This window comes from Condylostylus longicornis, unplaced genomic scaffold (assembly GCF_029603195.1).
Source record: "Condylostylus longicornis isolate FDR11 unplaced genomic scaffold, ASM2960319v2 ptg000004l, whole genome shotgun sequence".
Taxonomy (NCBI): Eukaryota; Metazoa; Arthropoda; class Insecta; order Diptera; family Dolichopodidae; genus Condylostylus; species Condylostylus longicornis.
This window is the reverse complement of record NW_026577973.1, coordinates 8,856,116-8,874,086: the sequence shown is the minus strand read 5'-3', so window position 1 is coordinate 8,874,086 and position 17,971 is coordinate 8,856,116. Positions and strand designations below refer to the sequence as shown.

General features: G+C 23.3%; 1 protein-coding gene across 3 annotated transcripts in view; it reads right to left on the bottom strand.

The window, feature by feature from the left end:
* Positions 1–451: 451 nt before the first annotated feature.
* The window catches only part of LOC129609775 (nuclear receptor-binding protein homolog), a 58,682-nt gene continuing 41,162 nt past the window's right edge, over positions 452–17,971 (bottom strand). For 2 of the 3 annotated variants that reach the window (XM_055521905.1, XM_055521897.1), the window contains 9 exons: positions 6,506–6,969; positions 6,034–6,164; positions 5,177–5,355; positions 4,773–5,072; positions 4,475–4,625; positions 4,215–4,401; positions 4,004–4,123; positions 3,501–3,630; positions 452–2,053 (listed from right to left, as the gene is read on the bottom strand). In XM_055521905.1, the coding sequence (XP_055377880.1) occupies positions 1,842–2,053; positions 3,501–3,630; positions 4,004–4,123; positions 4,215–4,401; positions 4,475–4,625; positions 4,773–5,072; positions 5,177–5,355; positions 6,034–6,164; positions 6,506–6,865 (1,770 nt within the window). In that variant the 5' untranslated portion in view covers positions 6,866–6,969 and the 3' untranslated portion in view covers positions 452–1,841. Of the gene's footprint in view, positions 2,054–3,244; positions 3,631–4,003; positions 4,124–4,214; positions 4,402–4,474; positions 4,626–4,772; positions 5,073–5,176; positions 5,356–6,033; positions 6,165–6,505; positions 6,970–17,971 lie in introns of those variants that run through there. The other variant, XM_055521913.1, reaches the window with a different exon arrangement.

Sequence of the window (17,971 nt, the reverse complement as noted above, 5' to 3'; positions counted from 1 at the left end):
AAATCTAGAGTTTTAACATAATATTTAATTTTTTCTATATAATTATTTATATTATGTTGAATATTATTTGTTGTACACAATTAAAATAAAAATTAACTTTAACTTTAATTTATGACAAAATTTTTTAACACAAATTCTAAAGATACATACTTACTACGAAATGCTAAATCTAATTAAAAAATATATGTACACGGATATATTGTTCCTAAAATTATTTTTATATTTTTGTATTAATTTGCAACATGTTTTAAATAACAAATTTTTAATGTTTTATAATATTTTTATTATTTTATTAGCTTAAAAATAACATAATTTTAGGTTTTTATGAGAAAATTAGATCGAGATGAGTAAAAATAAAAATATTACAAGGTAAGTTTTATCTTTATTTTGATTATTTTGTTTGTACATATGCACTTGTCCACAAAAAAAAAAAAAAAAAAAAAAACCCATATAAATAAAATATAAAATTGTTTTAAGCCTATTAAATCTTCTAAACCTATAAGCACTGAAATGGAAGTACGAATTTTTTTCATTTGCAATAATTATTGTATTTATAATGACATGAAGATGATAAACTTATAACTTGAGGAATATTGCAAAAGCGTTTTTATTTTCTTTAGTTTAATAGGATTTACATGCCGTATTTAATTAAATCTGAATTTGTTTTTATGTAAAATAATCCAACCTAGTGAAAATTAAATATAGGTTATCCTAACAATTTTATTAAGAAAAAAATTAAATAAAAGCCTATATCATACACATTCCAAGAGTATAAACAAATCCACAGTCTTTTTGTTTTTTATGAATGAAATTTTATTTTTAGCAAAAACATTTATTTTGGTAAGCAAAATAAAATTTCTTTTATTTGGAAGTAAATTGTCGGTCAACAAATTTGTTCAATATATATCCAAAGTAGATATAATTATTTGAAACAATAAATTCTTATTTTAATAAAGGTTTTACCATTATTCTGATTTAATTCCAAATTACAGTCAAACTAATATTGTTTGCTTCCATCAATAATCTTTCTGAGCAATGAAATATTATATTAAATTTCATACAGACATACAATATAATAATAGTATCATAAAATTTAAATTTACTTAAGGTATTATAAAACAGAATTTATTTTGTTGTATACAATTTACGAGATGATTTCTTACATCAAATTTAATATGTAAGTACACGTTAGATATCCTTCGCACATGTAGTGTGCATTTCGTACGCATAAAGCAGTATTTTACCAAACCGTGTATTGTATGAAAATCAAATTTGAATACGTATTTATACATATTAAGACTCTATTCCATTTTATAATTTGTTCAAAAAATTAATTGACTCAAATAATTATATTCTTCCCTGAATATACTTTAATACATACTTACAGTTAAGTATAATATCAAATTTGAAGGTGAAAGTATTAAGATCTCTTTTTTAATTATACAATTATAAAATAAGCTGCTTTTTTCTTTTTAATTATTTTTCTATGTTCGCCGAATTAGTTCTTGATGTTTTTTTTTTTTTTGTTTTAAAAAAGTGTAATAAATTTATTATTGATTTTTATAATTTTATTATTAGTTTTTAAATTTTGATATGGTTGTTTTTTATAAAACACGTTTTAATATTTCGCCAACTTCAATTAATATTTTTGGTTACATTTTTGATTATACCTACTATATTTAGCATTTTAAAGAACAGTATTACTAAAATGGTTTTTTTTTTGCTCTTTTTTTATTTTTCAAGTTTACTTAAATTTGCTTTTCAATTATTACTTTAATTCTAATTTTAAATCAAATTGCGGTGTATTATTTAACGTAAATTTATTTTTTATTATTTCATTCTTATATTTGCCTATCAATTCCTTCATTATTATCATTTGAATGTGCATTCGGATCAGTTGTTGATGAAGACATATTATCTGATTTTTCAAGTTGCTGTTGAATTGAATCGTTAGTTGTCAATACGGATGATGTTGTTGTTTGATTGTTAAATTCAACTTGGGAACTGCTTACCGGTGTTTTAGAATCAGCAACAATCCAACCACGTTCAGGACCTAAAGCGAACAAATGACGTAGTAAAATTTTTAAAAATGAATAATATTTACGTTTTTTTTTTTTTAATTTGTAATTGATTTACTAAATACAAAACAAAATAAAACAAAATAAAAATAACAATAATAAAATACGAGTAATCAAAAAATTACATTATACAAAATAGTTTATAATGTTGAAGCAAATTACGTAAACCTTGTTCCATTGTGACAGTGTAATATGTAAGGGTTTTAAAATTACAAAAAATATAAATATGTAGTATTTTAATTTCAATTATGTTGATGATAATTAAAAAGTGACCTTGACGAATAATTAGATTTTTCAAGTAAATTATAAATTTAACTGAGGTTATTAAAATCAAATTCACAATTTTTATTATTTGTTTCTCAATACTTTAAGTGAGTCCATTTTAAGTCTGGCTTGCAAACGAATATGTAAAACTAATACGGATAATTGATGTAAAATTTGCTGAAATATCTGCGACTTAATATATATTATATTGACTGAATGGCATTTAAAATAATAAAATTGTCCTAAAAAAAACAGCAGTTTTCCCAAATGATTTTATTTTAAAATTACAATAGCAATTGTTACCTGATAACCCATATTTTAATTACCTATTTTTTTAATTATATATAAAAGATAGTAAACGATTATCAAAATATAGTTATAATATGGCAGAGATAAATTTCACAGCATAGATAAGAATATTCAAACAGTTATTCGGTTGTCAATTCAATACGAATGTTTATTTAATTTCAAATATTTTATTTCAATGTGTTAAATATTTTATTATTTTTAAATAACAAAAATAAAAATTTAAATAATTAAAATTCATATTAAATAAAATCATAAAGTGAAAAATTGTGCGAGGCAAGGAAAAACAAGGGAAAACCTTAAAAAGTTGGTAAAACAAATAAAACTAAACCAAAAATAAAAACAAAATTATTATTTTTTTAGCGTTTCTGTTTTCGTTTTATTTGATTTGTTTAACATGTTTGTTTAATAATTCTTTTTATATCTTTATACCTTGTATAAAAACAAAAATAGATTTTCATTCCTTTTTTTTTAATTATTTCCTAATTTCTACAAATTTAATATGATTTATAATTCTTTTATAATTTTTTCTTTTTAAATAAAAAGTAATAAATAATATTTTTTTTTACAATTATTTTAAAATAATAATAGTAAGAATAGTAAAATTATTGTATATGTGATATTACAGTTGATTTTATTTTAATTTTTGCTTCGATTATATTGTATATATACGTATATTTAGTATATTTACGTCTATATCATATTTTTTTTATAAACATATATACATGTATATTGAACATATACTTATATATACATATATAAGTAATTGAAATTCGCATAAATTTATATATTCTAAATTTTTTTATTTTTTTCATTTTTTAATGGTTGTTTTTTTTTACAGTGACTACATACCGGACTGTAAGTGTTTCGTGCTATCACTAGTTAATTGCGGATGTAAAGCACTAATATGTAATTGATGTTGTTTAGCAAAACTACTTCTTAAAGTATCTTCAATCAGGGCAGCTATTTTTTCACGGTCATTCTGAAATTCATAAATATATAAAAACACAATTAATTAAAAAATTGCTGCGCAAACAATTTGATTAGTATATAAATTAATGTATTATACTTGTACAAATTTGAATAAAACATAAGAAAGCCAAAAATATGAAAATAAAACGTTCACTGCAGTGTATAGAAAAATATAATATATTCTTTGCGGTGGGATAAAAGTATTTTTTCCCTACAATATTAAAATGTTTTAACAAAACAAGTAAATTTTTTAACATCTCGAATAAGAAATTGCAGAAATTTTGGAAAATGATAGCAATATTCATATCTTAAAACTTAATAGTTTTTATATCGTTTTTTAATATTAAATAATACAATGCAAAAAAATATATATATCTTATTACCTCATGTATAAAACCTAAATGGACTAATTCATGTGATAATAAATTAGCGGAATCATCCTGTGATACTTGACAGGTCAACTGTCGATTCATTTTATCATCCATTCGTAATAATATCGTCATCTACAATAAAATTAAAAACAAAATATAAGGATTAATAAAATTAAAAATTATAATTTAAATCAAAAAAAATTTTTCTAGTTTTAAAAATTACTAATAGGTCACAGCTATCTTCTCTTGTCTTAACACTACACATCATATTTACAACTCTACGTGCTTCAATATCAACCGGTTCGGGTGTAACCGATTTTATTGATTCGGCAGTCTCTGGCGATAAAGCTCTAGGCCTTATAAATGGTGTATTGGTGACAGCAAAAGCTGTCAAAGGGAAAATGCCATTTCTATAAATATATAAATTTTTTTCCTATTTAATATTTTCCCTGTTCTGAAAGTTTATTTAACAACTTAACGTACCTGACATCTTCAACAAACTTCTCTAATTTTTCAGCTGACGGTACGTCACTAAATGAATATGCGACGACTTTATTATTTTTAGTTAAATGAGCCAAAACAATACCTGGTAAACGTTGCAACAGTTCGTCAATTATTGTTTCAGAAAAATGTGCTGAAAATTATATTTTTTTAATAATAAAATTTAGATCTAAAAAAATGTGTGTAAAGTTGATTTAAAAAATTTAAAGGACATAAATAAAAAATTAAAAAATTGCAATTTTATTATAACTTTTACATTTTAAAAAACTGCTTTACTTACTTCTATTAGCTGGTGAATTGACAAGACAATTAGCAGCTAGCAATTTTAAAGAGTGCACTTCAAATAATAATGGATGAAATAATAACTCTCGAGCACTTGGGCGTTTTCTTGGATTGGGATTCAGGCACTTAAGAATGAAGTCCCTTTGTTTCTCGTCTTCCAAGCTATCTATAGTTCGAAGAACGTCACCTTCTGTAACTAATTTGCCATAATCACTATTACCATGAATTTCTAATGCACCCATTTCTAAAGCACACATGCCAAATGAAAATATGTCAACGGCAGGTGATACTAAAGAACCTTTATTTGGAACAAAAGTAAAAAAAAAAAATATTTTTAAAAATTGAAACCGAAAATTTTTAGACTAACAATGAAAAAAATGTTAAAGTAATTTTTTTACTTACTTCCATATTCTGGAGCTAAAAAGTGCATATTTCTTATATTTTCCCTACATGATTTAACACGGTGATGAAATGAATCAGGGGCTACATTACCAATTTTAACTAAACCGTTATGTTGAATAAATATTGTATCACAGGTTAAATTGCCATGAACTATTGGCGGCGAAGCGGAATGCAAGTAACTAAAATAAAAAAAATTATTGTTTATTAATTTTAATATTTGTTTATGTTATAAATAAAAAAATTTAAACTGTAATGATTATTTCCCAAACACATAATTTTTATAAAACTATTGAACATGATAGAGCAACAAAAAACCAAAAAAAAAAAATACCAAAGCTAGTTAATATTTTCTAAAAAAGATCATATTATAATAAATAAAATAAAACGAAGTATTTTTCTAAATTATTCTTTGTGAAAACTAAATTTTCCTAAATTGAAAGTCTAGTAGCTTTAGGCCAAATAAGAAGCGTTTAAATATTTGACGTTTACTTATTGATTTTGTAGAAATTAAAATTTAAGTTGAAAAAACTTATTAATTTTTTTATTCTTATGAAATAATTATGATTAAATATGCATATGGGAGATAGATTAGTACTAAATTGACAAAATGCTTCTTTTTTGTTCTTTAATTGAAGTTCTGTTGAAGAACACGTGTACATTGCGAAAATTGGTATAAGTTTTTTAGTATCTTAAATATTTTATAATAATATAAATGATTAATTTTGGTTTAAGAACGAAATAAGAGACTAAAGTGTCAATGTTAAAAATTCAATATTAAATGAAATTTGAGTTGATTTTAACTAAAATAAAAAAAATTTAACGTTTAATTATGTTTAATTAACATTTTTAATAGTTACCTTAGTGCTGATAAAATTTGTTTACACCATCTTTTCCAGGCATGCATAGGCAGTCGTTTAACATTACGTTTAGTTCGTTTAAGGAACTGTTTTAATGAACCTGATGACATATATTCTGTTATAAATATAATCTGAAATTATATCAAAAAAACATTTAAATATTTAAAAAAAAAATTATGTTTATTTAAATTATATTAGACGATATTTTTTAATTTTTCTATATGGAAATGCTATTATAATTTGTTTGTGACACAATAAACTGTAAATACGTTTAAAATATCAAAATTTTAAGTTTTTAAACATTTAAAATTTTGGATAATTTACTATCCTGCCAATAATTTACTCCCATTACTAATGAAATGGGAGTATTACGAAACTTTGGTTTAAATTAAGATTTCTCAAAAAGAAATTTATTTTTTTGATTTAAAACTATAAACTTTTTGCATATGCAGTCATATACGGAACAGCTTACCCTAGGTTTATCATTATGAGTATCAGTCCAATAACGATGAAATATTACTATATTTGGGTGATCTAATTGTGTTGAAATGTCAAATACTTCTTCTATCTTTTCTATTTGATATTTAAAACTTTTTTTTTCAGAAAAATGCACTTCATTCCATACAACTTCAACACCCTCTTCAGTGTCCATAGCTAAGTGTGCACATTCAATACCAGGCACTTCACGTTGGTCAACCTCTTCACGTCTTTTAAGCCATCTGCCACATGGACTTTCTTCCAATATTTCACTTTCATCTTCAGAATCTTCCCCACTTTCCCTTGGTGATCTATTTGAGGCGGGATCCGTTGCACCAAATCGGTCTCCCGGCATTATTGCCGTTATAAGCCACTTTTTAAAAGTATTTGTTTGATTCCTGTTTTGCTTTCTTTGTTATTTTTTTTAAAAAAGTTGAATTTTAACAAATTGTTGTAGTTCTGCAAGTAAACAAAGAAAAAAATAAAAATTTAATACAAATAATCAAAATATAATTTTTTCATTTAAGTAAATGATTCAAAATAAATAAAATATTGAATTTCATATCATTGTTCTGTTTTTTTATCTTAAATTCTTAGAATATGCTTATATTAAATGAGAATGTATATACAATTCGAAATACCATTTTGCCGTTCAAAGTGTTTTTCTAAAACATGTAAGTCAGGAATATTTATAATTATACATATATGTATATGTGTACATTCATATACAATATAAAAGAATTTATAAAATTTAATATAAAATTTTTAATATTTTGAGTTTTTTAACAGCTTACCTAAAATCATTTTATTTTCTATATAAATTTTTGGATAAAGGATTTCATTTACAAACTTCTGAGTTAATATTTGTCGTACGTTTTAAATTCAATATTAATATTTTATTAAAATTTGTTTTAAATGATAATAATACGGAAAAAGTAAAACTAATTTGTTTGGCATTCACTTTGTTTTTTGCTAATTTAAGTAGTAAAAAATTATATTTGATTAAGATTACATGACAATATAGATAATCGATTCTGATAATCGATTATTAAATAACAAATTTTATAATCGATTTTCATCTTTAAGGAAAAGAGTAAGAAAAACCCTTATTATGTACGCACACACATAAGTAGGCCTATGAAATAGATATTGTGAATAATATGATCAAGCCCAAAGTACATAACTATTCACAATATTTTGTTATTAATTCACATAAATAAATCGAAGAAAATTTTTAATAAAATATCTACATATTTAGAAAAATTTATTTTAATTAGTTAATTGAAATTTAGAATGAAAAATTTTAATTTTAATTTATTTTTAATTTATACTTAAGCAATTTTGTATTTGACCTTTACAAACAAGTTGAAAAAAATTTCTTTTATCGGTGTTTTTTTTTTACAACTTTTTTAACTGCAAAATTTTTAAAACATTTCTTATAACCATAATCTTTTTTTTTTTTTATAATACAAGATTCATCATTTAATCGTATAAGTATTTGATTATATACTAATGTCAACGCATATCTTCAACAATATATGCTTTAAAATACATACATATTACGTACATCTATAAGTGTACAAAAATATATTTGTATTTTGTATAAATTAACACATAACCCAGAGGAAGAGTAACTAAGGGTATAAGTATATAAAATATTCAATTTAATGTACATTATAACTATATGGGTATAGACAGATAACTATGTACATAATATATTATTTTCTATTTATAGAATAAGTTCAGATACAGTAAGTATAATGCAATTTTAAAGCTGAACGTCTCCTTCAATATTCTTTGAATTTTTATTTGGTTATTTTCAAAATGATGAAGAAATAAAGGAAAAAAAAAATTATACATAATAAGAATTGATAAAAAGTATGAAAACGGAGGATATGATTATCTATAGGCTTATTTTTGTCGTATACATATGCATGCATATTGTGTAGATACATATGTATGGGTAATATAGATACGTGGAATGTTATTCACTGTCATTTTAGTTCAGGAATTTAACACTTTTTTAGTATTATGGGCCAAGTGATCTTCTTATACCCGCGAACGCTATAGTATTCACTTCATTTTGCATCACTATAAAAATTAATGCTATATAGCATTCGCGTCCACGAACATGTTAAGCATTTTGCAATAGTACTTTGAAATAGTTAAAATATTTTTTTATAAAAATTTTAAAAATATTGACGGACTGTAAATTTTATATGGTAGTTCATGAGGCCCGTGGATAATCTGCTTTGCATGCCTTCTATTGGTTTTTTTTGTTGTTCTCTACTTTCCTTTTACGAAACTATCAATATTTTATAAACCTAAGTCATTTTTAAGTTAATTGAAATTTTACATGCATAATACATACAAATTTATTATCAATGTATATATGTATGTACGTATGCGTTACACAGCTTGTTTTTTATAATAAGATTTCTTTATTAATTCATTCTTAAGCAGTAACGTATTCCGAAGGCATCGATCGACATTTTTACTATAATCTGAGGTCATATTCATTTTAAACAATAATAGATGGCTTAAATTGCTTAATTTATACGAATGCCATGTTCATTTTTATTAATCTCAATGTAAGAAAAATGAAAATTTGGACATTAAGAGTTATAAAGAGAGTTTAAAAAGACATTAACATAATACATACACAATTGTCTTGTACTATTAGAATAAGAAGTAATATTAAAATTTATTTTAGTAAATTTTGACAGAATTATATGGTGAGCCCTACATAAAAGAAAAATGAGAGCAGAAAAATTAATGTCGAAAGCAAATGATTTTGTACATTATAGAGTTTTTAATAATTTTAGTGAAAAAAACGAAAAGCAAAATGCGCAGACTTTAATAAAACGTAAAATCGTTAAATTTATTGTGGCTAACAATATTGTTTATTTAAAATTTTTATTAATAAATTATCTTAATATTTTTTATTTTCTTTGTTAAATAAAATAGAGATAAAACTTTACATATATGCAATTGTATACAATATACATGTGTACATATGTAATAATAAAACCACATTATTCTATTATCAAATTCGAATTGTTGATTTTTATGCAAATTAAACATTAGTTTTATAACACTATTACAATCTGGCTAAAATTATTCTATGTATATATTATTCAAGAACACTTAACATTTATAAAATTACATTTAATCAAACATAATGTACATAAATTTATGAATGTATATGTACATTTATATGTATATAAAGTACAAATTTAATGCATCATGATTTGTAAAATTTTAACAATAACTATACTTAGTTAATAAAATTTGATTAGCTTAAGGTCAGTTCTAGTACTTTATTTTTAAAGTATTCTAGTTAATTTAATTGGATCATAAAAAAAATGAAGAGAAAGAATTATAAATCAAATACAGTGGGGGTTTATATAAAGAATTTCAAATTATTTAAATAATAAGAGAAGAATTAATTTATTCGTTAAAAGAAAGAGAAATGAGATTTTTTACTATATTACTTGCTAATATATGTACTTACATACTTGTATTTAGGCAACTTAACAAATTTCAATTATAGAAAGAGATAGAAATTTCAATATATGTGATTGCTTTTCAATCTAATTTTTCTAAAGATTTATTTTTCCATCTTACTCGTACTTCTAATTTTACTTTAATTTAAATAATATTTTTGGACGGAAAACTAAAATAGATGAGGTGCTCTTCAATATTTAAAGAAAAATTTTTTTGCAGTCTTTAAATTGATCTAATAAGTTTAAACTTATTGAATGTTATAAAATTAGTGTTTATTAGTCTTATTCTTATAAAATTAGTGCTAACTATAGTTTTATTCTATCTGTATATATGTATATGTCCGTTCGTCTCTTGCTTATAAATTTTTACACTCATATAAATGAAAAACACTAAAATTTTTTAATTTTTTAAAACTAAATGTTTTTTTTTTAATGTGAATCTAATTATTTCTCTATAGAAGTGAGCTTTTATCTATTTGCCTCTTTCAGTCTAATTGATATTCTATCAAAGTCCCAAATTTCTCATTTTTGGGGAATATATGCTGTTGCGACTGTTTACCTTGTTTAGGAATTTGAAATTAACCATTAATTTAACGAAAAAGAAAAAAAAAACTGATTAACTTATTTGGAATTAACCGTTTGACTTCTAAACGTCATTTTTAAAATTAACATAATTTTCCTTTTATAAGGTAAATTGGAGAAATAATCTTAAATGATAACGAAATGAATGATTTTCATTTTTATCACATTTATAATTATTAATTTATTTAAAGGAAATTTCTTTATACACAAATTTTTTTCTATACGTAATTTATTTCTATGGGAACGACAATTGCTTCTAAATTCTGCAAACGCAGAGAAGTTCTTCTGCGATACTGGATAATTAAACATTACAAAAACAAACTGGGCCTTCAAAAAATGTAAATAATCAACTTAACTTAGTTACAAAGCTGTCGAAATCGAACAATATTTTTTTCAGTTTTTCCTTATCCTAAATGTATGCAATTACTTAGAATATTAGTGAAAGTAATTTAAATAATTTGTAGTAGAGTTTTTTTTTACAAAGGGTACTTTCGACTGTTCAAAGAACAAGAGCTGCTTCACATAATATTTGCTCTTATATTTATCATCCATTTAAATTATTTTCATTGTTAAATACTTAAAATTAATTTTCTATTTCAAAACAAATCTACTTAGATGTCTCAGGTTTTATTTTAATAATTTTATTGTTTTTCGTTATTAATTTTTATGAATGAAAATGATTAAAATAGATTAAAATCACCAACTAACATTATTTTTGTAAAATACTATGAGTAATAAAAAAAAAATTATTTGAACTGATAACTGTGATAATAAAATAAGTATGTGTTTATAAATTATAGTACTTCAAATCGCAACAATGATTTAATTTTAATGATTTTGCTTAAGCAAAAAAAAAAAAACAAAAAAAGCACTTCAGTATTTTATAAAAATACAATCAAAACTCAAAACGTATTTTATTGTTCTTATTTGATAAGAAAAAATGATAAGTCAATTAGTTTGGTAAAAATCCTTTACCCAATTAATAAGTAATTGTTTGTAAGTATTTGTGCGTGTTTGAAGTTGAACTAAACGAATTAAAAGATTATTTAATTATTTAATTTTTAACTTATTCATAAATTATACAGAAGAGGCTTCTCTTTTAAATTTTAATGTTACTTTAAAAGTGTGAAGACAAAAAAAAATTTAAATTCAACAATACAAAAAGTGTTGGGTGATAATTAAGTTAAAAATTTATATTATTTGAGATAACTAGTATATTAGTATACTAGTTTATTTAGTTACTAAATAGTTTACACATTAAAAATAATTTAACATCAAATAATTATTTTCAATTAATTAATTTTAAATTTACATATCTAATTAAATATCATGAATTTAGAGACTCTTAATATGTAGGTTAATATTTAGTAATATATAAAAGAATCGATTTCGATAGTTAAGTAATGTAACTTAGATGACAAACAAGATTTTAATTAGATTATGCTTGTATTTCTAAAATTGCTGGAAACTACATGTGCAGTCGTTTAGAATTGTTTTCTTGATGTTGTATAACTCAAAATACTAAGCAGTTGGTTAGAGAAAAAAAATGGCATTCATTAGTTAAATAAGTGGGGCAATGGGAGATTCTATATGCTAAAAGGTATTGTTGAGCACATAATAAAACCTTTTGCTGATTATGTTTATTATTATGTTAAGACACTCCAGTCAAGTGTAATAATGTTTTAGTGCATTATCTTCCTTTTTTTGTATCAGAATATCATAACTAATTATGCTATATTTATCATATTATATTCCAAGTATTGGAACCTTAAATTTTTTGCTTTTATTGCCACACATTTTGTTTCTTGTACAAAAGAATTAATTGGAAAAGCTTTAATTTCAGATAATTTTGAACTCAATTTTCGTTAATCTATCGGAACTTCAATTCACCCTCTTTTGGAATTAGTTTTCATTATTTTTTGTAAAACCCTCGAAAAACAGCGTTAGACGTGCGAGCCTCTCCCCCCTTCACATACATTTTTTTTTTTTTGAAAAAATTTGTGTACAAGTGTAAATTTTAATAAAATTTGTTTGTTGAAAAATTAAGAAAAATTTTAATAATGCTTAACATAAATATTATAAAATTTTAAAAATAGTGTTGCAACAATAATTTTTTTTTTGTTCTCAAGAAAAATATTATTTTTAATAAAATAAATATTTGTTCGAATAAAAAAATTAAATATTTATGCATATTTTAATTTTTGTTTTTGGCTATTCTATTTTAAAATAGATTCTTGTAATAAAATATAATTTAATATTCAAGCGTAAACAGAGGAAGACATTCTATAGGAAACGTAGACAAACGCGACGTAATAAAATAAAATAATAATATATAAAAAACATGCATATATATACATAAGCATACAGATCTACAGTATACAAAATATATACATACAATTTATTATACGTTTTTATATTTTTAATTAAGTTCAAATTTAAAATCTGACAAAAGCAACAAAAATCCAAAAAAAAAACAAAACTATCAAAAACATATTCAAGAACATGAAAATACGCAATTTTATACACACACATAAACATGTACTGTTTTAAGTATAATAATATTCTGCACAAATATATGTATGTAGACACAAAAGATGTGCAAATCTATTTAAAGCTTTAAAAATAAATAATTGAAATAAATTAAATTAAATTTTAAGGTGTGAATATAAATTTAAAAAAAAGTAAAAGAAAATAAAAATAATTAAATATTTCTCATTGTTCTTGTCAACTCTGACTCCCTTTTATTTGAATTTATACTACATTTTTGCATAATAATTGAGTTAAAGTTTAATGTACTCATTCATAATTACTGTTTTCACGTTGAGTGCTTGAGCAAAAACTTGCCTTCAATTTTGACATAAAATTTTTATAATTTGTAGTATATAGGGACTAATTTGATTTCCTTTGATAAAGGACATAACAAAAATGTTTTTAATTAGAGCGACCATATTTGTTATTGAGTTATTTTTTTAACGAGAACTAAGTTGAATTTTATCATTTTTTAAACTTCACATAGCAAATCATAAAACACGTTAAAATTAAAACTAAAAGGTAATTAAAACTTCTGTTATTAGGGTAACAATAAGCAGAAGTCCACTTCGTGTTAAAGCAAATTATTCTTGACACAAATGAAATGAAGAGTTTCTTGTACCCTTTCATAAATTGTGAACTTGTAAATGTTTAACAATTTAATTAATTATTGTCGTTTTAGTTTGAAAAAAAAATCACTGAATATTTTTGAACAATTTAATTAACTTATTCTCGTACATAAAAAAAAATTACATAAATTTAAAAAATTGAGCAAATGTTTATATACCGCTCAAAAAAATGACTCATGTTCACTTTATAATCTAAACGTGTGTTCACACTTATTTTCAATCGCTGAGGTATTCATCCATGATTTACAACTGAATTATAAATACTTGCCTTGTTTTTTTGTCTTTAGATCAAAATTATCTTTATTTCACATTTGAGTTAAACTGATTTTTTCACTCATTATGTTTTATTTAGTATTATTTTTTTTACTGATGTGAAAACACATACGTGTATATATATTTGTTTTCACATCAGCAAAAAACTATCTGTCAAAATTGCCTTATAAAATTTCGGGGTGTAAATTTCAAATTTTCGTTTTATATTAAGAAAAAAACTTAGTTAGATTCCTCAACAGGATTCGATTTCTGAACAGCTTGAAGAATTAATTTACCTAAACCGTAAAAGAGATATATTTAAAAAGAAATAAAACAAAAACTTTAATATTGTCCCACAAGATTTTGAAAATAAGATTTAAAATGGTTTTGATCAGGGGCGGCGAATTTATATATTTCTTGAATTTTATTTTACTTGTAAGAACATTTGTAAATCATTGACAAATTTAGTAGTCAATAATAAAGTTCCAAAAAAGCATAATTTTATTAAATAATTTCCGGAATTCTATCCATGCTGTAAACTCGAATAAATTAGCGATACTATAAGCTTTGAAGAATTAATTTTGAAAATCACATATAGTTGACTTTAGTTCGTAGTAATCCCACTCAAGTTAATAAATTTTTATATTAAAATATATAGAAAATAAAATATAAAGAGATCTGCTTTAGCCGACGTGTTAAATATTAAGTTACTTAAAATTGCATTGTATTTCAAGTTTCAACCCAAAAAAAAACAACTTCAGTTTAAAGGCTGACGACGTTCATCTTGTTTCCTTTCTCATATATTTTTTCATTATTATTTATGCTTTAAATACAATATTTATCCAAAAATAAGTGGGTATCTCAAAAATTAAAAGAAAATTTACATTGCTATTGCATGTATAAATGTATAAACATAATATATACATATTTCATATATATGTATATTCTTTTTCAAGGGAGCACACATGTTACATTAAAAAGAAAAAAAAATTGTTCCTCTTATTGTAGAAAATGTATTCATGAAAGATGTAAGTGTATTTTTTAACACAATTCTTTTAATTTTTCAGATACGAAATTTTTAATGAAGTGTAATAACTGTATTGTTTTATATTTTTCAAGAATCTTAAATTTAAATTTTTTAAAAGTTAAGATGCATACACATTTTTAGCAGATTTTTTATTCATTTTTATTTTTAAAAACAAAATGTTATTATTCCCGCTCTTTCCTTTATTCTGTTGGTTCTCATAAATTATCCGTATGATTTCAAGAAGAAAACAGCAAAATTATGTACAAATTAGTCTTTATAAGAAAAGTATAGTTTCAAGAAGAAAATTTCTACGTAATTCCCCTCATTTTTATATAGTAATGGTGTCATAAAGTCGTGAAAGTTTTGCTTTTTTGAAAATTCAGCTCTAACTCAGTACTATTTCGGCACTTCGATTGCACTGTTTCGGCAAACAATTTAAAGTCGATTTTCAAGTAAAAACTGCATGAATTGTGTTTTTCGGAGAGTTAAGAACAACAGATGAATTAAATAAGAGAAAATGATTTAGCACTGTCAGTCACATGTCAAACTTTTTACAGTTGAAAATTTCTTCTACGTTTATGAATTTATCCTTTTTGCACATTCAAATTTTTGATAATTTTTATTTTTAATTTTAATCAACTCATAATTGCTTTTTTTAATATTAAAAAATTAATTAAATTATTTAAATCTATAATTTTAATGTACATATATACAGTGTATATTATTACGGTTAAGCAAACATACAAATGTAGAATCAACAATAAATGTAATACAGAAAACTATTAATAATTCAAACAGTACCGCTATGCAGCCTTTTTATAAAATATATACAAACACGCATACACACATATATATTTAAGAAAATTTATTTTTTCTTCAGTTACATATGTATGTATGTTACATATGTATGTACATTGTAGTTGCCCTAATATCATACTGTTATTAGGGTAACAAAAAGCAGAAGTGCACTTTATGTTAAAACAATAATTTTTGATTAGTGATGTGGGCTTGGTGAAACATATTAGACACGTACTAACATACACCTACATAAACAGTTCGTTGGAGAAAAATTTCTTGTTTTAACATGAACATTTTACTACTCATGAAATTAAAAATAAGAAAAAAAAAGAAGAATAAAATAGATTACAGTTAAAAAAAAATTAAAATAGTTTTAAAATTCATGGTTTCTTTTTCCTTTTCAGTAATTGCCACCCCCATATAATATAAAGAGAACTGTAAAAAAAGGAATATAAAAAACTTTTACTAAAGGTGAAATCAATTAAAATTATCACGAATTTCTTTTCAATTTCATTTGAGTATTAATTTGCGAAGCTGGTATATTTTAATTGGAAGTTAATTTTTTTTTTAATTAAAGAAAAATAAAATTTAGTTTCCTGTAAAATGTCAAATTACTTTGTTATGGAGAATCAAAGATAACAAAAATGATAAAAAGTCAAATTCTTAGTTAAAACAACGCGTGAGTGCATAGCAGAAATCTATGTGCATTTCAAATTCCCGTATAAATATTGACAATATCAAATTCCCAGTGGAAGTACAAAAATATTAGCTATACTTTAAGACAAATACACAATTTAAAACTCCGAATGTAGATTATTTATTTTATTTCAATTTATATATTTGTTTCAAGATTAAAATGTTAAAAAATGTGTTCACCTACGAAAAAAAAAAGTGCAAGTTACAAATATCTGCAACAAATTACCCTCAACGTATACACAGTCATATGTGCAAACTCACGATCTATTATAAATTATTATTGTTATTAGTTACATAATTGCTCGATTTAGCCTAAGATAAGCATAGGTTGCTGAATTCAACTTTAATCTTAAAAATAAAAACACATTCTGAATTTGATTTTAAAATCGTATAAATTCTTTCTTTTCGTAATATTTGCTATGTTTTTCTTAATGGTTTTGACTTAGAATAATTTAGTGAAATGCATACATACTTATACACACTTATTTTCAGTTACATTATGATTTATGGGAAATGCAGAACATCAAACCATTTTCCAACACGTATAAAAACTTTATGATAGACCATTGCTGTCCCAAGGTGGAATGCGGGCCGTTTGAAAATTTTTGTGGCCCTCACTTTATCTAATATGAAAGAAAGAAGGCGAAAAAACATCAAGTTTCTTTTCTTTTGCTGTTTATATATATCGATTTTTTTAATTTATATTTATAGTTTGTTTTTACATAATTATTTTTTCTTTTTTTTTTCTTAATAAAAGTGAATTGTTTGGGTTCATAAGATTTGATTTTGTTTGTTGTCCAAAAACTTCAGAATAAAAACTGGCCCTTGAGTATCTTAAAATCGAGCAGCGCTGAGATTTACGAGTACATACTTTTGTAAATAAAATATTGATAAGTAACCCGACAATTTGAAATGACAATTCAATTTGACACATCAAATTGCAAATGTTGTTTTTTATGTTTTGACAGAAATTAAGTACTGATTGGGATTTTGTTAATCAAAAAACTATGTTAATATTGAGAAACAATGTTTGGACAAGGGAACCACCCCGCTTCAGCAACAAAAAATTTATTTTTTTTTTTTAATACACCATTTTTAAGATTTATGTAAGTTGAATGTACACAATTTTCCAATGTTTAGTATTTAATGAACATGGATACGCAACAGCAAAATGACATGAATATGCAACAGTTTACGATTAAGAAATGTAGCTGATTGATATCAAAGAAATAACATTTCCATTTTGGTGCAAAAGTCCAAAAATGAAAAAATAGATGATTTAGTTTTGCTTTTTGAGGAGAATTTTCTTCTCGACTACAATTTGTTTTTTCAAACATTTCTTTATCTGACTTTTTGAGTAGTTTTTTTTTTGTTTTTACCAAATGTTATGTGAGAAAAACCATTTTTAATCCATACCCAATTACATATATCAAATGCATTAA